The sequence below is a fragment of the Anopheles bellator genome, chromosome 1 (genome assembly GCF_943735745.2).
Source record: "Anopheles bellator chromosome 1, idAnoBellAS_SP24_06.2, whole genome shotgun sequence".
NCBI lineage: Eukaryota > Metazoa > Arthropoda > Insecta > Diptera > Culicidae > Anopheles > Anopheles bellator.
The window spans coordinates 40,293,153-40,313,209 of NC_071285.1; the positions used below are offsets into that span (position 1 = coordinate 40,293,153).

General features: G+C 49.1%; 6 protein-coding genes across 6 annotated transcripts; 3 read left to right on the forward strand and 3 right to left on the reverse strand.

Annotated features, from left to right (window-relative positions):
• Window positions 1-1,414: 1,414 nt before the first annotated feature.
• On the forward strand, window positions 1,415-3,634 carry LOC131215594 (pseudouridylate synthase 7 homolog). The gene is made up of 3 exons (XM_058209986.1): window positions 1,415-1,602; window positions 1,661-3,330; window positions 3,393-3,634. Exons 1-3 carry the CDS (start codon window positions 1,415-1,417, stop codon window positions 3,632-3,634), a joined length of 2,100 nt encoding a protein of 699 aa, XP_058065969.1.
• Window positions 3,635-3,830: 196 nt separating this feature from the next.
• Window positions 3,831-5,609, forward strand: LOC131206099 (uncharacterized). Its single transcript, XM_058198494.1, has 2 exons — window positions 3,831-3,898; window positions 3,966-5,609. Exon 2 carries the CDS (start codon window positions 3,980-3,982, stop codon window positions 5,174-5,176), a length of 1,197 nt encoding a protein of 398 aa, XP_058054477.1. The 5' UTR covers window positions 3,831-3,898; window positions 3,966-3,979; the 3' UTR covers window positions 5,177-5,609.
• LOC131215596 (uncharacterized) lies at window positions 5,394-8,868 on the reverse strand. The gene is made up of 6 exons (XM_058209987.1): window positions 8,581-8,868; window positions 8,055-8,491; window positions 7,907-7,997; window positions 7,754-7,850; window positions 6,216-7,688; window positions 5,394-6,129 (listed from the first exon to the last, which is right to left on the reverse strand). Exons 1-6 carry the CDS (start codon window positions 8,796-8,798, stop codon window positions 5,986-5,988), a joined length of 2,460 nt encoding a protein of 819 aa, XP_058065970.1. The 5' UTR covers window positions 8,799-8,868; the 3' UTR covers window positions 5,394-5,985.
• Window positions 8,869-9,680: 812 nt separating this feature from the next.
• Window positions 9,681-12,516, reverse strand: LOC131206098 (protein bric-a-brac 1-like). Its single transcript, XM_058198493.1, has 7 exons — window positions 12,135-12,516; window positions 11,911-12,041; window positions 11,608-11,713; window positions 11,414-11,510; window positions 10,361-11,353; window positions 10,141-10,276; window positions 9,681-10,073 (listed from the first exon to the last, which is right to left on the reverse strand). Exons 1-7 carry the CDS (start codon window positions 12,353-12,355, stop codon window positions 10,009-10,011), a joined length of 1,749 nt encoding a protein of 582 aa, XP_058054476.1. The 5' UTR covers window positions 12,356-12,516; the 3' UTR covers window positions 9,681-10,008.
• A 1,713-nt stretch (window positions 12,517-14,229) lies between these two features.
• Window positions 14,230-15,915, reverse strand: LOC131206246 (vacuolar protein sorting-associated protein 4-like). The gene is made up of 2 exons (XM_058198720.1): window positions 15,660-15,915; window positions 14,230-15,558 (listed from the first exon to the last, which is right to left on the reverse strand). Exons 1-2 carry the CDS (start codon window positions 15,793-15,795, stop codon window positions 14,372-14,374), a joined length of 1,323 nt encoding a protein of 440 aa, XP_058054703.1. The 5' UTR covers window positions 15,796-15,915; the 3' UTR covers window positions 14,230-14,371.
• An 898-nt stretch (window positions 15,916-16,813) lies between these two features.
• On the forward strand, window positions 16,814-19,880 carry LOC131206244 (hypermethylated in cancer 2 protein-like). The gene is made up of 6 exons (XM_058198718.1): window positions 16,814-17,555; window positions 17,651-17,777; window positions 17,840-17,936; window positions 17,998-18,996; window positions 19,060-19,354; window positions 19,427-19,880. Exons 1-6 carry the CDS (start codon window positions 16,850-16,852, stop codon window positions 19,573-19,575), a joined length of 2,373 nt encoding a protein of 790 aa, XP_058054701.1. The 5' UTR covers window positions 16,814-16,849; the 3' UTR covers window positions 19,576-19,880.
• Window positions 19,881-20,057: the final 177 nt, after the last annotated feature.

The window sequence follows — 20,057 nt, forward strand, 5'->3', positions numbered from 1 at the left end:
CCGATCGTTGGCGGAATGGTGGGTTTTGGCCGGCAGGAAAAAGGTTCTTCTTCCGCCCTCCGGCTCACGGCAGTCCGAGGCTCGGGGACCTTGAAAAATGGTGGCTTACTGGGCCATCGAAAGCGAGCGAGTTCCCATCGATCCCGCGGCAGCCGCCAGCCGGATGCCCAATAATTGCCGGCATCCTCCGCGCGGACTGAAATCGAGTATCCGTTTCGTTCCCTTGCGGTTATTTAAAGGAATTAAATTCGCTCTCTGGTCTTACCTTATGCACGCTTCGGAGGGAGTTTTAAAACCCGTCAATCGAAGCCTCGATGTCACCGCGGAATTCTATGCTCCTATGCTCCAGCGAATTCGATACCCTCCTGCTGCAGCACAATGCACACAAACCTCATGAGGTTTTCGTTTTATTATTTTCTTTGACTCACGCGATTTCAGGCCGTTGCTGCAGTTTTCGCCAGCACTCGAATGCAGTTTCGCAGGGGAAACAAATAAAACCTTATGCACCACGCATTAAATTTCAGCTTAGCCAATTTTATTCGCACGCAATCTCACTTTCGCGCTACTGGCCGCCGTCGTTCCGCTGTTCAAACACGCTGAGAAGGCACTTTTGGGCTCAATTTTATTCACTTTTCCGATATTCCGATTTAAAATTATTGCGCCAACCGATCGTCAAACTCGCTCACACTCGTTAGCCCTCTCTCTCTCTCTCACACACTCTCCCACGATCGACGCGATCAGCTTTTGTTTAAATCGAAAACACACAAACACACACGAGACAATGAACGTTTGGATTTTGTGTTAGCGTATCGCGTTTCAATTTCTATCGCACAACATAATCCACAACCGGCAATTTAAAACAGTTTCACGGCTCTATTGATTTGAACGTAAAACCAACAGGAACCCAAACTCAGGCAACTTCAAAACACTCCGGCATCGAACGCACTCGGGACGCAAACGCACGTGCTCCGTGCTCAACGTACTTCTTTGCGATGAATTTCAAATTTGTTCATCACAATGAAAGTGGTTCGAAAACTCGAAGTTCGCTGGTTCGCTCTAACGAGAGAGAATAGAGAAATACAGAGAGAAAAGAAAAAAACAGACGAGAGAGACGATTATAGCCGAAGCCTGAAGAGCGAGACAGAAAACAAACAGAGACGGAGGCAAAACAGAGAGCGTTGTATTTGCTTCTCTTTCTGAGCTCTCTCGCAAAAATGAAAATATAACATCGCTGACGATGCGATGTTTGGCCAGGCGATGTTTTGTCGCAGTCAAATGTTGCTTTCTGTCAAAACTGAGCGTTACGCGTTTGACACTTCTTGTGTTAGAATGCCGGCAGTACAAAACACGTTACTTGAGCGTTACACCCGATTTCGTTTCTAGAGAGCAACATTTGTCCGTAATTAGTGCAAGTATGAAGAGAGGATTCTATTCCAACAAACGCCGTCCCGGATCGTCGAACAGCAACGGAAGGCCGCACGGACGAAATGACCGTTCGCGTCAAAGATCCGGCGGTCGCGTGTCGTACATTTCGGAGAAGGACATTTACTGTACCGAGTACATGTCCAGCTTGGAAGGGTTCCAGGGTGTCCTGAAATCGAGGTGAGTCTTTCGTTTCTGCCACCCGTCCCGGCATAAATCGTTGGCACTCTTCTGGCAGGTTTTCCGACTTTCACGTGAACGAAATCGATCCCACCGGTGTACCGGCGATCCTGACGAACACTTCCCTACCAAAACCGCCTACAGAAGCAGCCACGAGTACCGATGACAAAGGGGAAGCGATCGACCCGGACGAGGAATTGGTGCGGTTGATAAAAGCGGAGAACTTGACTAGGATTCAGGCCATGGTCGGTGGGGAGAAGGCGACATCCGAAGATCCCTTCGTTGAGGTTGATGTGACCGAGCTGTCGAAGCAAGATCGCACCACGATCCACAACCGCGTGAAGGAGCTGTTCGGCAAGGCTGTCGTGGGTTCGACGGTAAACCACGACGATCGCAAGTGGATTCGTTTCGTACCGTACAGCAAAGGGTCGGTAGCGGATCGGCGCGAAAAGTGGCTCTGGCCCCACCCGTACACGTACTTTATGCTGTACAAGGAAAACCTCGACACAATACAAGCCACGTTGCAGCTCTCCCAGAAGCTCCACTGTCCACCATCGGCACTAACGTACGCCGGAACGAAGGACCGGCGAGGTAAAACCACCCAGTGGGTTTGCATTAAGAAGCGTGAACCGGCAAAGATTGCTGGGGCCGCACGCGGCATTCCGAACCTTAGCGTGGGTAACTACACGAACAAACCAGATACACTGAAGCTGGGCCAGTTGCGGGGAAACGTATTCCGCATTGCCCTGCGCCAGGTAACGGCCGACGATGAGACGATCAACGCTTGCATGGAGCACTTGCGGGAACACGGATTCATCAACTACTACGGACTGCAGCGTTTTGGGAACTGCGCGTCCGTGCCAACGTACCGCGTTGGGATCGAACTTCTCAAGGGGTGCTGGAAGGAAGCCTGCGAGTTAATTATGAAACCCCGTGAGGACGAGCCGCACTTTATGGCCGAGATGCGCACGATTTGGGCGCAAACGCACGATGCGGCCGAAGCACTGAAGAAGATACGCCCGGGAAACAAGTCCGTCGAGGCGCAGTTGATGTACTGGCTGGCAAACCACGGACCAAGGGACTACCTCGGCGCGATCGAGTTCCTGCCCCGTAACGTGCAGTTGCTGTATATGCACGCGTATCAAAGCCTAATCTGGAATCGGGTAGCTTCGCGGCGGATACGAGAATTTGGTTTAAAGCCGCGCGAAGGCGATCTGGTTTACGTGGAGAACTGCAACGAAACAATGGCACAGGCGGATGACACGGCGATGGAGGGAGATGCAGAGGATTTGGACAACGTTCAAGCGTTTGAGGAGTTTCCGGAAGAGTCGGAGCAAGGAGCGGAACCAAACCAGGACCAAGTCGGGTCTGTGCCACAGTCATCGTACAAGAATCTCGTCCGCCCTCTGACCGCAGAAGATGTGGCCGCGGATCGTTACACCATGTTCGACGTTGTACTACCGCTGCCCGGGCACGACATAACCTATCCGGCGAACGAGTGCGCCGAGTGGTACGAGGAAGCGCTGAGCGAGGAGTCACTATCGTCCGAGAAGCTAAAGCGCAAAGTGAAGAAACACTCTCTGACCGGTGCATATCGGAAAGTATTCGTGCGCCCGGAGTGTTTCAATTGGCGCATCGTACGTTACTTGAGTCCGACCGATACTCTCATCCTCTCGGATGTGGAAAAAATGAATAACGTCTCCGAACCCCCGTTCGAGGAGTGGGCAGGTAAGTTTCGTGTCCATCAACCAGATTGTCTTCATACATGTTCCGGGTCTTTCTGTTTTCAGCTAACAAACAATCGCAGAAGGCTGTGATTATGGATTTTCGGCTACCGACGTCAACTTACGCCACGATGGCGCTGCGGGAAATTCTTAAGACCGACACATCCGCCGTCAACCAACGAACGCTGGAGAAAAATCAAGGCAAATTGGCTGCCGACGAAACCACCTGCGAAAATGGGTCAATCGAGACCGTGGAAAAGGTTTCAGAGGAACCTGCGTGTAAAATGGCTAAATCAACGACCGAATAAAGCGAGCAACACAAACATTGTTCGTTAAATTTCAAAATTCTACTCTGAACACCGCAGAGCAAGCCTTGCTGTCAGTGCATGAACCGTTTACCGGGCTTGGTGCAACACTTCAAAACGAGCGTCAACTCCACCCTGTTCGGCCGTTCCGCATTCTCGCGTTCTGAAAGAAACGCTTTTGTGTGACTCATTTTGCCGGCGCTGCGTAGGCTTCACAAATCTGCGCGTGTGGTGGTGATATTAATGTGCATCGCGCCCTAAACAGAGGTAAAGTCGATTAATATTTTTACAGTTTACTGATAAGGATAAAAAATTTCATTCTCTACGCATACAGTTTATCGTGTGGCGATGGTGATTATCGCGGTGATTGTGGTTTTGACACTCCTTTCGACAACAACTGTTGCACAAAGCGAAGCCGGCTGTGTCACCGAGAACTATGAATACGCCCACGACAAAATGGCCGAGTTCTGCGTTCTTCGTGGATTGCAAGACGACGGAAGAACCGCACAGCAAGAACGGTTCGCCAATGTGGCCGTCCTGAATTCGCGGATAAGACAGCTACCGGCCCGTTTCTACGCCCGTTTTCCACAGCTGGAACTGTTGGTCGTCCGGAACAGCACCCTTGACCGGTTAGATATCAACGGAACTGTCCGGGTTATCCACGCCGAAGGCAACAAAATACGCTCGCTAAGAGTAGACGGTACCAGTGAGCTGCGCGAGCTGTATTTACGGGCAAACCCGATTGAGAGCATCGCAGACGCCGTGTCTAGTTTGCCCAGCCTGGAGAAGCTTGACCTTAGCGATACCGCCATCGCCAAGGATGAAACTCTCGAGGTGAACAGTTTTGCCGGGCTAAACAACGTCCAAGAGCTGTATTTGGTCGATGTGCGTGCATATTACTTCGAAAATGAGAAGAATCGAGTTTTGCCCAATCTGCGACTTTTGGACGTGTCACGAAACACTTTCATCCCGACAAACTTCGACCTGCGTTTGTTTCATGCGTTCCCGCGGTTGGAAGTTCTCAATCTCAGCCACGGCTCCATGACCGATTTGAGTATTTCGAACATTCGTGGCGATTTTCCCGCCCTGAAACAAATCCATCTCGAAGGCAACGATTTCAAGTGCTCCCTTCTGCAACCGCTGCTGGATCATTTAAAGAAGAACAACGTCGAGCCAGTCGAGCCGTCGGAGCCGGAAGCGTGCAAACTGGAGTATCGATCGATCGCAAACATGTGCTGCCAGGAGGATAGTCTGAGTTTGCCAATGCCTACCCCCGCAGTTCCACCGAAAATTACTGGAGCACCGCCGACGGTTCCGACAACGGGACCATCAGCGGGCACAAGTGGTGGTACGAAAGCTTCCGAACCGGAAAGGGACGGAAGTGGGTCCGACAATGGACACCTCATTGGCTATATTGCCATTGCCCTTATTACTTCAGCGCTTGTGATCGCCTCAGTACTGATTGTCGTAATATATATAAAAAGAAAATCACAGGGCATGCACGTAGTTCCGCCGAACGATCCGAAGGAAAACATTGAAATATAGTTCAGTTGAAGAATGACTACTTACAGCATGTCTAAGTACCAAATCACAGCCATGTTCGTGTTTGACGCGTGAAAGGAAAGTGTCCTTTTCATCACACCCCTCGCCCCAGCGGGAGCTGCTGGTTCCGGTTCTATAGGACAGAGCACCCGTTATTGTGGCCGAAATTTTGCCCAGCTGACAAAGGAGAAAATAACTGCAATCTATATTTATCGTATAAAAAGGGATATATTTGTCCACGCAACTACTGTTTTAAACGTTGGCCTTAAAAGTATTGTTAACATATTTCAAAGCGTACTCAAGAGAGATGAACTCGAAAAGAGCGGGAAGACTCGAGCCAGGAAACGGCACCACAAGAAATGAAATGTAATATTATCAAAATATTCGCTTTTATTTAATAAAATAAAAATATCTTAATTCTCCGAAATTTCTCTCTTCTGTGCCCAACATAATTAACGAAAATCGAGATTACAACTTCTCAATACTTTTGTCATACTCTCTAATAATGGCTTGGACAGAAAGCTCGTTAATTAAGTTTTATCGTAAAACTAAAAGACACATAATACACTATTTGTGGTCATCTTTAGGTAAACAGACAACCCTAGTCCACATCCCATATTGGTACCCAAGGTACCCGATTCCTCAGCGAAACACGTGTAGACAATAGAACGTTTAAAAAATCTGTCCATGAACTTTATATTACTTTACACGTTCATAAATTTGTACACTAAGCATCTTTGCGTAGGTGCGATAAATCTTCTCGTCTGCTTTCCAACTCTTCAGTGATTCTTCTTCCTACCCAATGTACCGTTTCATTTCCGGACGGAAGCAAATTGTTCCATGTAGAGATGCGGGTACAACTCCGTGTGTCGGGTGAGTATGTGGCGTACCCAGTCGTACTCGGTGTTCAATCCCACTTTACACAAATCACAATCAAGCATTGTGACCACACGCCTCTGCAATGCAAGTTGATAGAAAATGGGAAATAAGAAACGATGGAAAGTAATAATAAGTTGGTGTATAACTGAAAGAAATTTGCTACCTTTTCGATTTTTTTTCTGCAGAGTATGTGTGTGTCGTTTCCGTGGACCTGCACTACGTGCTGAATCCAAACGTCCGCTGCAGGAAACCGAAAACTGCACAGTTTGCATGTCCAGGACGTGTTGGTGGTTGCCGCTTCCGAAAACGATATATTCTGCTCCTCCAGCCGCGATATATCCCGATGTGCATCGATTCTGAGTGGTTCACCTTCAGCGATACTTTCGGGCGTTTCGTAACCGTTTCGATGGGTCCACTGTCTGTTCGTAGTTTGGGCGTTAAAGAGCGTCGTGGCCGCTTCCAAGACTGCTGGATCCGGTTCGCTCAGCTCCCTCTCGCCGCGTATCGTTTGTTCCTCCAGTGGTAGTGCTCTTGCTGGGTCTAGATCTGACGTCTCGAGTTTCGAAAAGGACGGGTCGGGTGGTAGTGATTCTGGCTCCTCGACTCCATTTCTGATCGGTTCCGTCGGCTGTTCATTTTGACCTTCATTATTGACGATTAACCCTTGTTCTTCATTGTCATCATCAACGATACTTCCATCGGCGATACCGATACCATTCTGAATCACATTCGCACCGCTCCCCATAATATTATCCTCACCCTCATCGTCCTCCATTCTGATCCCATCACGATCGACGACATCATTTTGTATCGTATCCGTATCGGTCGTATCCTCGTATCCGTCGTCGTAGGACTCCTCGTCCTCACCCTCGTCCTCACCTTCGTCCTCGTCTTCGTCCAAATCGTCATAGTCATTGCCATAGTCGTCGGAATCGGAGTCGGAGCTAAAGTAATTGTCGCAACCGTAGTATTCGTCTTCTTGATGTGATTTTTTGTGTAGTTGCCCGCGAGATGAATTGCCCGCGTCATCGTCCGATTCATCACGATCATCATTCGACATCGCTGGAGAGTCGTCTTCGTCGTCATCTGAATTGGACAGTAAGAGGTCCCTACCAATTGCCGAGGATACTTCCATCATTTCTAAATCACTGAACGTATCCTCAATGATAGGGGGCCGGGGCCGCTTTTTTCTAGGTGGCGATCCTTCGTAAGTATTTCGCCGCTTGGCTTCGCCACGTGACGATTCATGTGTTTCCAGCATTTGCTCTTGCTCTTCCTCGTACTCTGGTTCTTCCCCGTGTTCTTGCTCTTCCTCGGGCTCTGGCTCTTCCTCGAAATCTTGGTTCTGTTCTTGTTGTGGCCCTTCCTCCTGCATGCGCTCAGTATGAGGCTTCTTTCCCAATGTTGGACGTTTGTTCGGCTCACCGCGACTTTCGCTCCAGAACCCTTGAATCTTGAGCTGGGTTCCACAGCGCCATACATCATCAATGGTATCCTGAGTGATGTGCATTTTTCCCGTGTACATGTACTGCAGCAGCAGTTGCATCGTAGCCGGTGAAATATCCAATGGCAACATAATGGCCAACGAACCCGCCAATGTCGTCGGTGTTAGCTTTTCGAATATGGTGGCAAAATACTGCGGAAGTTGGAAGCCAAAATATGATTACAAGGGAACAAACGAATTCTAGAGTACCCCCTTACCGAGCTCAGGTTAGCCAAGACGATCCGATGGGCTGGCATCATAACGGTGTCGCCGCCGTGACAGGCGATGAGTGTAACGTCCGTCAGCATGTGGTTACTAACAAACAGAGCTCGATTAACCAAGTAATAGCGGACATTTAGTAAGTATCATACCTGTAGAGTTTACAAAAAAAATCGTCTATCCGCTGCTGACGATACATGCCCTTGATTTGGTACAATCCGGTTTCATCGTCGCATGAATTATCTAAACGGGGCAGAGTTAGCATCAGCCAATCCTCCCTATTCATAGGCAATTACATACCTGTGTCTGATGTGGGTTCCGGCGTTGCTTGGATAGTTGGCTCCTGCACGAAGCTGCAGGATGCTGATGATGAAGCTGTTTCCTTTGCTGGGCTCCTCTTTTCGTTGCGACGTTGTTTTTGCGGTTCGGGTTCTTCCGGCGGTTGCTCTTGTCCCTGCTCAGCCTGATCCACTGCGTCCACCATCCCATTCACTAGCACTTCGCCATCGCCCTTGTCGTGCAAATACTCCTCATCTAGGTGTTCCTCGTTTATGTACGCGGACTCCGCCGGGAGATCGAGCCCTGACGATGGGGCCACTCCGTTCGTTTGCCGGGCACTGCCTGGCGGCTCGCTCCGTGGACGTTCCGGCAATGTAAATTCCATGAAGTAACCGATCCTATAAAACAACGGCCATGTCGGCGCAAGGCCGGATGCGTGTGCAACCGCAGCTTCCTTCCTGTGTGCGGAAAAACAGTCAAAGTATGAGCTCCGGAAGAAAGAATGGCAGCAATTGTTACGCCGTGCTGGCGACCCTGCACCACTTACTTAAACTTGACGGCCAGATTCTGTATGCGGCAGCGAACATCGTCAACGGTCGCTCTCACTCCTAAACGAACTAAATCGTCCCTCATACGAGCGTAGATTTTGTCATGGGTACGGGAGGTCTTTAGTTCATTATAGTACTGGCTCCAGATGCGTACCAACAGCTCCAGGCTAGTCGTCGACCAGCGATTCTTTTTCTTCGTACTGCGCGTAGCACTCATTTTTCTCCCGCTTCTTTCGCGAATGCAATTACAGATTACTAATAGAAGCGTTTACTTTTTAACAAACAGGACAAACAATAGTTGGCTTTTCTGCGTAACAACATAAACATTTAATGCCAACACTTGACAGCGCGGTCGACGAACAAAAATACTATACACCGCACACACACACTCACGCCTCCACAGCTTAACGTCAAACCGGCCATCGGCGCCATTGCTGCCTTTTGTTTCCTTATTCTAGGAACGATAAACAAATAACCAGCGCAAGGATACAAGGTGATTCGCCGAACTATCCCTGCGCCGAATGTGTTTGTTTAGATGTTACGTTGGGCTTTCATTGAAAATGGCGCGATGATGGCGTTTCTGGTTTAGCTGTTTACATCGCCAAATCTCCTGTAGACATTTTTGATATTGCGTTGTTAGAATTAATCCAACCGACCACCCCATGTTTTAAAGTTGGTTGAATTTTTTTCTCAACATAATTAAAACCCAATATAATCACAGAGAACCATAAAACCTGTTTGCATCTACGTAATTCGCCAAACCTTCCACTGCAAAGCGCGTTGTATGAAGAGTATGTGTCCCGATTTGAATGGCCGGGAACAACCTTAAATCACTTCGTAAATAAGAATTGTATGAAAGTTAAACGCGAAGGCGATGATTACTTTGTGGCCACTTTCGCAACTCTTCTTTGAGTTGAGCCACTCATCCACCGTTGCTGGGACCTTCTCTCGTCCCCTTATGAACTGCCGTAACCTCGTCAGACCAACCGGTCCAGCCAGCAACACCTGTTCGTCTCGTACACCTGCCGATGATGAGCAAAAACACATTTACAAATGCCCCCGGTTGCAATTAAATATGATCCGCTGGATGCTGCCAGCCGTTTCTTTATTGGACACGATTTATAGAAATAAAAAATATATAATAATAATAATTAGACCCGTATCGTGAAACAAATAAAATGAAGTTTTTGACAGGGGTGCAGCGTGGGTTCTACTCTTTTCCGCCTTTACTATTAGGTCCTATACTGGTACACTAAGGGGCTTACGTTTATATAATTATCTACTCGTAACCTTTGCGTGATCTGCTGTTTTGCTACTAACATAGAAGCGGCATCATTCATAGCCAGTTGGGTAAAACAAAAGTAAAAAGAGAGTATGCAATCGGAAAACTGAGTCGTGGGTAGCGTGCTAATCGTGCACATCGTACATTAATCGATCGAGTTCGATGATGCTATGGAACGTATTTTGCTCATGTTGGGCAGAAGTTCTTCGGCTAAAAGAAAGAACAGTCGTGCGTTAGGTAGGCACCGGTCATAGGGCGTTTGCTGCGGGGCTGTTACCCGAAAATTGGGCCATTTGTTGCTGAAATTCGGCCGTACGTTCGGTGTGCGTGTGCAACACGTGCTGCGCCCAATCGGCGGCCGAGAAGAAGTATTTGTTGCAAAAATCGCATCGCATCGAATTTGGTGCATTTTCCTGGAGAAGCAGGGCGTTCAAAGAAAAACAAAGTGTGCATAAGTGGTCGCGCTGATCCATTTGCCAACGATCTCAATCACTTACCTCGTCTGTCATCCTACTTCGCTTGCGTAGCACCTCGGACGCATCGCCGTGTAAGCTGATAATGTGCTGCAGTAGATCGTCAGGATTAGTAAAACAGGCGCTGCACAACTCACAGTGCAGCGACGACTGTGGCGTCGGTTGCTGCGATGTGTGTGACGTTGGCTGCTGCTGGTGGGACTTCGGATCGTCGGGCAACTGTTGCTGCTGATGTTGCAGTTGTTGATGATGCTGCTGCTGCTGCTGCTGCTGTTGCTGCTGCTGTTGTTGCTGTTGCAGTTGCAATTGTTGCTGTTGCAGTTGCTGCTGTTGCTGAAGTTGCGCAAACTGCTCGGCCAACTCGGCGGCCTGCATCGGTTGGTTTGTCTTTTCCTCACCTTCGTTTGCCTTCGCTTTCACCTCATCCGGCAAGATCATCACGTCCTCGTCTGAATCATTATCGTCATCCAGGTCATCCCATTCATTCGGTTCCTGTTTCACGTCCGAAACGCTGCTGAACAGGGCAGCCGCGCCGTGGGCCATCGCGCGCATCGAGCTCGCATGCAAATCACGTTGGATCGCCGCTATTGCCAGCCGTTTCTGTTCGTCCAGCGTGTCCAGCGCCGAAGTTCCAGAATCGGATGCGACCTCCGAATGCTGGTCGGTTTGCATCGACGTTTGCCGTGCCAGCCGGCTTTGGTCGGTGTCCTGCGACGAGCTGCCACCGCCGCCCAGTTTGCGGTGCATCTTTCGTCCGTCGGCCCCATTCGTCCGCCGCTTGTGGTGGCCAACCGACGACGAAACGGATGCTTTGTTTTCGCTCCAGAAACCCCGTATCTTCAACAGCTCACCGCAGCGTAACACTTCGTCCACGTTGTACTCCGGGACAGACGACTGCCCCGTGTACATGTACTGCATTAGAATTTGCATCGTCTGATGAGACACGGTCGCCGGCAGCACGATGTAGGTATTGGAGTTTTGCGGGACATTTAGCTTTTCAAAAATGTTTGCAAAGTACTGCCAAAGGAATCCGGGATTAATAAATCGCCCGCAACCATAATGACACCTGCTACTTACCATACTGAAGTTTCCAAGAACCATTTTGTGTGCTGGGATAGCAAACGTCTCTCCTTCGTGGCAGGTAACCAAGGTTACGTCCGCATACCGAGGGTTGCTTTAAGGAAGATAAAAGGCGATTTGCAATTACGACTGTGCAACCTGTGCGGGCCCGTGTGCAGCTTCCCGCAGATGGCGAGAATGTCGGAACTTACAAGTACAGCTCGGTAAAAAAGTTGTCAATATTCTCTTGCCGATAGTTGCACTTCAGCTGGTAAACCTTCGAACGGCTCTCCGCTGGTTCTGCCGCAGGATACGTAGCTTGAATAATCGAAATAGTTTTCTACAGTCAGAGAGGGCCGAACAATGGTAGGTAGTTTCGAACATTTCTACTTCGTGCCGGCCCAAATCGCCCGTTCTCACACCTCTTAACCACAACGCGAGCAAGGGCAATTAAATATGGCCTTCCATTACACTGAGCTGGAGCCACTTGTGGCGCAACGAGGGGAAATGCTCACCTTCCATGCTTTCCTCTTGCGTTTCCGCTGCTTCGTCCAACGTCGTGTCGTTGCTCAGAATGTTGTGAATCTTGGCGAACAGTGGCCACTTGGACGGCGAGCCACCTGCTAGAGTTGCCATCGATTCTTTCCTGTGGAGCAGGAGGCACCGACCCCGCCATTAGATTCGGCCCGAAAAAGGGGTCGCTCGGATCCGCGGTTGCTGCTCGCGGAGCGATAGTTACCTGTACTTGGCCGACAGATTATTGATCCGGATACGGATATCTTCGACCGTCACCTTGCAGCCGCTCTTCTCCAGCTTGTGCTTCATCTTGACGAAGATGTGGTCGTTCCGGCGGCACGATTTCAGCTCTCGGTAGTGCTCGGCCCACAGATCTATCAGCAGCTCGATCTTCGACATCGACCACCGGTTCTTTTTCTTCTTGTACATCTGGCTGAGCTCCATTTTTGGTGTCGATTCGACGATTAAAACCGTGCTCCCTTTACGCCTTAGCAGTACTGTGGGTGCGCTAATTATGCCGTGGGTTTTTTGTGTGACTCTTCCTCTCCCTCTTCCCTTTCTTTTTTCCTTTTCTTTTCTCAACTTCTCCCCACGTTCAGAGCTGCGAGAACACCAAGCGTTAAGCGTTGCTGCAACATAAACAAAATATGCACTGTGACATTTCGTTTCTGTGTGTGTGTGTGACTGTGTCAATGAATGTGTGTGTAACACAATGAACTGTGACAGTTCATTGACAGCCCGACCGAACAAAAGGCACGCACGAAGGGTTGACGAAGGGGCAGGCTGCGGCGGGCCCAGACGGCGCGTGAGCGAGAGACAGCGGTTCACACTTCCGACCTGCGGCGCACCGCGGCCGCGTGCCAGTGAAGGAAGGGAAGCAAGCCAACAGCTGCTTATTATGCTCACCGCAAAAGGCAACCAATGTCCCCGCAGGGCCAAGCATTTTCGGCTGGAAGCGTTTCTCGGGAAAACACAGGGTGCGAAGAAAAGGCTTTTCCGATCGACAGTCGCGATGTTTTCAAGCGAAGAGTCGGATCTAATAATAACATTTTCCGAGTTTATTCCAAGATCGCTCCGAATTCCAATCGCTTCTTACCCCGACAAAGAGTCTCTTTTGAATTAGGCCTTTTGAATCGCCCGACAAAGACAGGGAGAGAGAGCGGAAGATTGAGCATAATGAGAGAAGAGGATGCGGAAGCGCGTTCTCTGTTTGTTGTTGTTTCATCGATTCGAACCGCGATCCTGTGGAAGTAACACGCGGCAAGTGCTTCGCGCTGTGTGTCCTGTGAGTTGTGAACGGTGCTGAACGCGGGACGACCCGCGAAAAGCTACTTCCGAACGTGCTTCCCGAGAATCAATTTCGTCAATTAATTTCGTTTTCAAGAGCAACAAAAAATCCGTAACCGCCAACCGAATCCAACTTGCGTGCGTCGTGACGATCGTAGGTAGGTGCCAAGGATTTATTTCGCCGATTTAAAGTACGTGGACAAAACTCCAAACTGCCATTCTTCGCATCGTTGAATCCCTCTTTAATGGCCAGTTGCATCAACTGCTGGTTAGTTCAGGGTTCGTTTAATGCTAATCAATTTATCGATCCTTATTCTGGCAGTGAATGTGCAAACGGCCACTGGCGGGGGTGGGGTGTACTCTTGATTTTACACCCCCCGGTTCAGCCTTTCACTTAGCTACTGGTGTATTGGTGGTGTGTGGTATTGGCTGAGAAAGCGACCGCCTGCCGAAGTCTCACGCAACAACATGTTTTAAATTCTTTACTGTAAGAAGTGAATAACAGTAATTTAATTATTTCCCCAAATATCCCTTTCCCGTCGACCCTAGTATAGGGATTTACGTGGTACTCTACAATACGCGTACAATCGATAGCCAGTATCGATTTATTGATTCGACAGTCTGTTGGGCGTCGGGTTTCACGAAACGAGCCGACGATATCCCTACGCGCAAGGACTGTTTGTTATTACCGGTTCCCGGGTCGTGGGGCGGTCGATGCAGCATAAGGCTAAAAATTGATGGGGAAAGATGTGTTTGTTTGATCAATTTCTCTAGAAAAAGGGACCAGGAACGAGTTAGGAGAACGGGAATACGGCCAGCAGTCAATTCTTGGTATGGGAGCTGATAATTGATTCACTATCAAAAATCGGCGTTTCTTAACATTGAACCTCTTAATACTTAATTATACTCTTTTAAGGTAATATTTTCAACAACACGCAGCTTTGCAGAAATATTCTGGAGTCAACAATAATTTTCTTTTTATTTTCTCAATGAGAGCAAAAATATGAGTAACTTTGTTATATCATCGTTTATTTAGTTAAGCAAAAGTATAAATTGCCATTACAAACTGAACTGGATCACTCACATACCTGCATATCTAGCCGGCATTAATAGATAGAATTAACTCCGTTGCTCCGGCTGTTAATGTGTAATGGGAATGCAGCTCGCTCTCTCCTAGCCTTCCTGCCCAAAGTCTTGGGTGAATTTATCGAGCTTCTTCATGTCGTCCTCGTTTACAGTGGGCTTTGTGTTGGTTACAGATTTCAGCATGTCGGCCATCGTCACGGGTGGTTCGTACAGTTTGTCGCCCGGAACATCGATCCACGTCATCTCGATCGCACCGGGATCACCAGGGCTACACGGTACCAGCAAATCGTTGCAAATTGTTTTCTTGTCCACCGGCGACGGGCCCGTTACTTGCTTAAAATGTGTTGCTGTCTGCACCTTCCGAACCGGTATGAAGAGTGCCTCCCGTACGACAATCGAAATGTCTGAACCGGAGAATCCCTCCGTTTTGGCGGCTAGTGTACGCAAGTTTTCCTCCGTCAATGTGTGGGCCGTACTGCCAAGATGAATCTTAAACATCAGCAGCCGGGCATTTTCATCTGGTAGCGGGATGTAAATCCGTTTCTCGAACCGGCGCCGTATGGCGGAATCAAGAATCCAAGGCGTATTGGTGGCTCCTAGGACCAATATGTCCTCATTGTCACTGCCGACGCCTTGCATCTGCACCAGAAACTGTGTTTTAATACGTCGTGCACTTTCGCTCTCGTTGTCCGACCTGGCGGAGCAGAGTGAATCCACTTCGTCGATGAAGATGATGCTCGGCCGGTGGCTACGGGCAAGCTCAAATAGGTTTTTCACAAGCTTCTCCGATTCACCGAGCCACTTCGAGACCAGGTCGGAGCTCGAGACGGAGAAGAAAGTCGAGTTGTTTGCTTCGGTTGCGACCGCTTTCGCTAAGTACGATTTACCCGTTCCGGGCGGGCCAAACAGCAGTATTCCCTTCCAGGGCATTCGTTTCCCGGTAAACATATGCGGGAATTTAATCGGCAAAATAACTGCCTCCTTGAGAGCTGTTTTGGCTCCCTCGAGACCGGCTACGTCGGACCACTTCACGTTCGGCTTCTCGACCACGATTGAACCTTCAAGCTTGCTCTGCAGATTCTTCTTTTCCGCATCATCGGAATCCGAATCGGAGCCGCCGTTCTTCTTGTCGTCCTTCGCGGCCGGTCCGTCGCCATCCTTTACCGGTTTCTTCTTGCCCTTTTTCAAATACGCCTTCAACTTTTCCGCCCGGTCCAGGTACTGGAAGCATTTGGCTCGTATCGAGTCCTTCGCTTTGTCACCCTGCGCTTCATCTGAAAATCAGGAAGCCAAAAGAAATGCAACTTGCACCGCTTTGAAGAAACAACAACTGCACAGCAATGCGACAAAGAGTTTTTTCCCGTTCGACACTTACATTTGATTGCATGCAGAAAGTACTCAACTCCGTGCTCGTACAACCGCAGGGCTTCCTCATAATTCTTGTTCCTGTCCTCTTCCGTAGCCTGAGTCACGATGTCGATGGCTTTCTGCAACGTCGAACCGGCGGCCATTGCAAGGAGCGGCAAGGGCTCCGATTCCGCGTAACAAAATAAATCTTACCACAGAATACCGTGTTTCATGAAACAATCGAATTAAGAAAGGCACTCCCAACGCCTGCTTTAGTTACACACGAATGCTGCGGACGAAAGTTTGGGTTTGTTGTGGAAAACAAAACTGTCTACAAAATTGGTCGGGATGTCAAGTGGCAGTACATTGTGTTAGCAGGAAATGGCAGCAGCAAAAGGAATGTCTATTCATCTTTTGCGCACACAATTTAAAAATCGTTACCGCTGAATCGTTTTGAAAAATACTGTCCCAGTCCAAGTCGTACTGTTTTACGTCCGTTAGTACATTGCATATGAGAATATGATGCATAAAACTATCTCGATTTAGATATTTCCTCACGTACAAAAAACTCTGTTTCTTATATGGTAATTTATTGATCGCGCAAAAGAAAAAAAACATTTTGAATTCGATGCGCTAACTCAACGTAATTCATTCTTTAAATGGAGGTATGAACGAGTGGCAGAAAAATAAGTATTTGGTATTTTAGAAAAACATTGCACTTTTCCTAAAATACACACAATTTTGGAAAATCGAAAATATAATTCCTTTGATCGCTCAAACTGCAGGCTCTTTTGTGAGCTCGAGTGTGGGTCCAGGAAGCCAACCCAGCATGTAGCTACCTTGGTTTCGTTCTTGTTGTGTGTACTGTTTTGTCAAGTCCTGTCAAACAGTTGCAACATGAAAAAGTAATTCGATTCACAGGACTGTGGATTGCTAGGAATTTTCAGTGGGAAACTTATCTACTTGTTGCGAATAAGAGTCTCTAAAACAAAACTGCCTCTGCCTCGCAGTGCCAAGCCCTGCACAGACTGTCCGGTGTAGCAGTTTGTCTGGAATTAGCTCACGCTGTGTGACCTTTTGCTCTGCGACCGGATGGTGTGCGGACTGGCGATGTGAGAAAAATCGATAATTTTCAATTCGCACCTCGGGCCAGTGTTGGTAGTCAGCCAAGAGCAACGCGCCTTTTTCTTGGACCGGTTCTACAGTGTTGCTGGCAGAATGGCCACCGCGAACCCGCCCGCCTATCATTGCATCGTTTGCACCCTGACGAAGATTCCTTTCGCTTCGTTGAGCAAAGAGAGCCAACAGAAAATCGTTCGCAATGGGCGCCCAACACCGAAGATGCGTAACCTTACGTCCCGCTGTCTGAATTCCCTTAATCTGAACGTACACGATTGGATGACCGGTTGCGATCGTGAGAAAAAGCTCTTCTGTTGGCCGTGTCTGCTGTTCAACACTTCCGAGTACGACGTGTGGGGCAAACGCGGTTTTGGTGACTTTTATCGGCTTTCCTCGGCGACGATCGAGCATACGAAGGACGTGTCGCATCAGGCGAAAAGCAAAACACTGAAACTGTGGACCGAAACGGCCTGCGAGCAGAGCGATAGCAGTGGGGCCGAGGAAGACGTGGAGTGCATTCCGGAGCTTGACTTTCTCAATGCCTCCGCCTCTGAACTAGATGAAGAGATAGATGTGAAACCGAACGTTGAGGCGCTCAACGCGGCGATCGGGTTCTCACAACACCTGTCCGGGCAAGTGGTGGATCTGTGCGAAACCGCCGAAGATGGCAGTGGAATGTACTTTGCCAGAACCGCGGCAATTAATGCGGACAGTCAGGAGTTGGGCGAAAACAGTCGCACCAGCAATGCATCGTCCACCACCGTGGGGCAAGGGACGATGGCGGATGATTTAGCACGTATCTACAGTACGTTTCAAGTTATTGGTCTAGAGCTAACTCGATACATGTCTTTTGTAGGGTTAATTTCACATACCAGTAATGTTGTGCCCGTTTTCTTCCAGAAAACCCTTTCCCCGAAGTAGCAAATCCTATGATGTCACAGTCGGTTCAGAACGGTACGGAAAAGTACCAACTTAAATGGCACTCGCATCATCAGAACATGAACGTTTCCTTGTCGAATCTATACAAGTAAGTATGACGCCCGATGGACGGGTCCACTAACGGGCTGTTAAACAGTGTTCTCGTTTTAGAAATGATCGGTACGCCGACGTCATGCTGCTAACGTGCAGTGGGGAGGAAAGCTATGCGATACCTGCTCACAAACTGATACTTGGGACTTCCAGCTTGGTAAGTACCTGTCCCCACACCCCTTCCTGCGGTTGACTTGACGCCTTTTATTTCCATGCAGTACTTTGCAAACATTTTTGACAAAAACGCAGTACCGACGAATGCGATCACCTACATCGTGCTTCCACCCGATCTCACGCACCGCTCGATGCAGATTCTCATACAGTACATGTACACCGGGGAGTCGACCGTCTCGACGGACATCCTCAACGAGGTACTGCGCGGTGGAGATATACTGAAAATCCGTGGACTCTGGCGAAATGATTGCTCAAAAACGGCTTCCAATGGCGACGGCAACAAAGAGCACCCGCTGGGTGAATCCGCGAGTCGGTTCGTTAGCCCCGTCACCGTTAACCTGCCGCAAGTGTCCCCGGCACCGGTGTTTGCGTCGGGAACGGGGTTGATAAATATTAAGCGTGACGTAGCGATCGATCCGGGCGAGCGACGACGGACCGGGTCTGCCGAAGGCATTCGCCGTTCGCACAAAAATCAGGAAAACATCCTTCAACCAAACTGTGACCCGTCGCAGCAACAACCGCAACCGAGACATCACTCCCCATCACTACCTGGTGAACCGCATTCTTTTTCGGTTCACGAACATCCACGGCGAAGCGCCAAACAAGACGGAGCACGTACGCCGACAAGAACTGCGCTTTCAAACGCAGAGAATGTTGAGAATTCTACACCGAACTCGTCAGCAGGACCGCCTGGAGCAATACCGGCTGAGTTGAATTTTCTCAACGTCAAAGCGGAACCGGTCGAGTGGATGGATGTGAGAGCTGGCGAGCTTCCCCAGCTATCCGGTGCGGTGAGTCCCGCTGGCCAGAAGGCAGCAACAGGGAGCCGATCAGCGGAGCTGCAAGTGAAAGTCGAAGCCGAATCCGGAGCGGACCATTCTCGGCCATCTTCCACCTCCTCTTCCGAGCAACCAACATACTCACCGTTGACCTGTGAGCTGTGCAGCGAAACATTTACCGTCCCCGGTGAGTGGGTTCGCCACATTGAGGGCCACGGCGATACGTCGCATGCGTTGCCGAAACGCCGGAGACGGACGGAGGAGGTAACGTTGCGTAGAGTGGTGGTATTTAGATTGTTCAGTATTTTAGTATTTTTCTTCGCTCAGTCTGAAGACGCTGATATAACGGCGGCGCTGCGATGTGACCTGTGTGCGACGTTCTACGTAACACCGGCCGATTGGGTGCGCCATGTTCAGAGTGCTCACACGGAAACGGAACTGGCCATTTCGAACAAACGGCAGGCGTATCCGCGATATGCTGCTACGTCAAACTCCACACACCACCACGATTCAACGGCCGACAACGAGCCGGTTACGCAGCAGCAGGAAAAGCTGTGCATCGTTTGCAATAAATCGTTCCCATCCTACGCCAGCATGATCGTGCACAGGCGCACCCACACCGGTAAGCGATCAAGAACTTGAGCGAAAGAGAGGCTGAATGGTTAAATACTTTTGTTCCTCCTCCATTTTTTAGGCGAAAAACCGTTCTACTGCGACACGTGTAACAAAGGGTTTAACGTTAAGTCGAATCTTCTACGGCATCTGCGAACGCTCCACAACCAACAGGGCGAGCTTCCCGCTTCACCGCACACCGATGCTGCGGACAGTCACGGCTCCGAGTGACGTGGCTGGCGGGAGATATCCAAACCGGGCGGTTAACGAAGCAATTGAACCGAAGTACCGAATCGCCGATGGTTAACCTCTGTTTCCTTGTCGGTCGTTTGCTCTTCCTGTGCATAGTCGAAACTTATTTATTTTCTATTAAGGCTTTACTCTGTGTACTGTGTAACACCTGAAAAGCATTCTACTATCGTGATATGAAGTGAGAGGCGGTTAAGTCATTGCAATATTACGAAAATATTGTTTTAAATATCTGTTCTTCTCCTTTCTGGCTTTTGTTTTGTAATAAAACGCAAATTATACTGTGAGCTGGGTCTTCTCGATACTGTTTGCATACGAAATAAATTTGTTCTTCGATGGAAAACAAAGAAAAGCGACGGCCATCAAGGTTGTTATACCTCGGCGGTTTCTGCGGCGCATAAGTTTTCTTTGTTTTCAAAAATTGCGCCTCAAAGCAAGCGGAGAAGTGAACCCGCCAGTGTAAC

Coding starts and splice junctions, on each gene's coding strand:
- LOC131206098 (XM_058198493.1), bottom strand. CDS start 12,355: ATGGAGCTCAGCCAGATGTACAAGAAGAAAAAGAACCGGTGGTCGATG. Junction 11,714..11,910: donor GCAAGAGGAAAGCATGGAAG/GTGAGCATTTCC, acceptor CGATTATTCAAG/CTACGTATCCTGCGGCAGAA. Junction 10,277..10,360: donor GAAGTAGGATGACAGACGAG/GTAAGTGATTGA, acceptor CTGCTTCTCCAG/GAAAATGCACCAAATTCGAT.
- LOC131215596 (XM_058209987.1), bottom strand. CDS start 8,798: ATGAGTGCTACGCGCAGTACGAAGAAAAAGAATCGCTGGTCGACGACT. Junction 8,492..8,580: donor AATCTGGCCGTCAAGTTTAA/GTAAGTGGTGCA, acceptor TTCCGCACACAG/GAAGGAAGCTGCGGTTGCAC. Junction 7,851..7,906: donor TTTTTTTGTAAACTCTACAG/GTATGATACTTA, acceptor TCTGTTTGTTAG/TAACCACATGCTGACGGACG.
- LOC131206099 (XM_058198494.1), top strand. CDS start 3,980: ATGGTGATTATCGCGGTGATTGTGGTTTTGACACTCCTTTCGACAACA.
- LOC131215594 (XM_058209986.1), top strand. CDS start 1,415: ATGAAGAGAGGATTCTATTCCAACAAACGCCGTCCCGGATCGTCGAAC. Junction 1,603..1,660: donor CAGGGTGTCCTGAAATCGAG/GTGAGTCTTTCG, acceptor CTCTTCTGGCAG/GTTTTCCGACTTTCACGTGA. Junction 3,331..3,392: donor CCCGTTCGAGGAGTGGGCAG/GTAAGTTTCGTG, acceptor TTCTGTTTTCAG/CTAACAAACAATCGCAGAAG.
- LOC131206244 (XM_058198718.1), top strand. CDS start 16,850: ATGGCCACCGCGAACCCGCCCGCCTATCATTGCATCGTTTGCACCCTG. Junction 17,778..17,839: donor TCCTTGTCGAATCTATACAA/GTAAGTATGACG, acceptor TTCTCGTTTTAG/AAATGATCGGTACGCCGACG. Junction 19,355..19,426: donor GCACAGGCGCACCCACACCG/GTAAGCGATCAA, acceptor TCCATTTTTTAG/GCGAAAAACCGTTCTACTGC.
- LOC131206246 (XM_058198720.1), bottom strand. CDS start 15,795: ATGGCCGCCGGTTCGACGTTGCAGAAAGCCATCGACATCGTGACTCAG. Junction 15,559..15,659: donor CTTTCTGCATGCAATCAAAT/GTAAGTGTCGAA, acceptor CCTGATTTTCAG/ATGAAGCGCAGGGTGACAAA.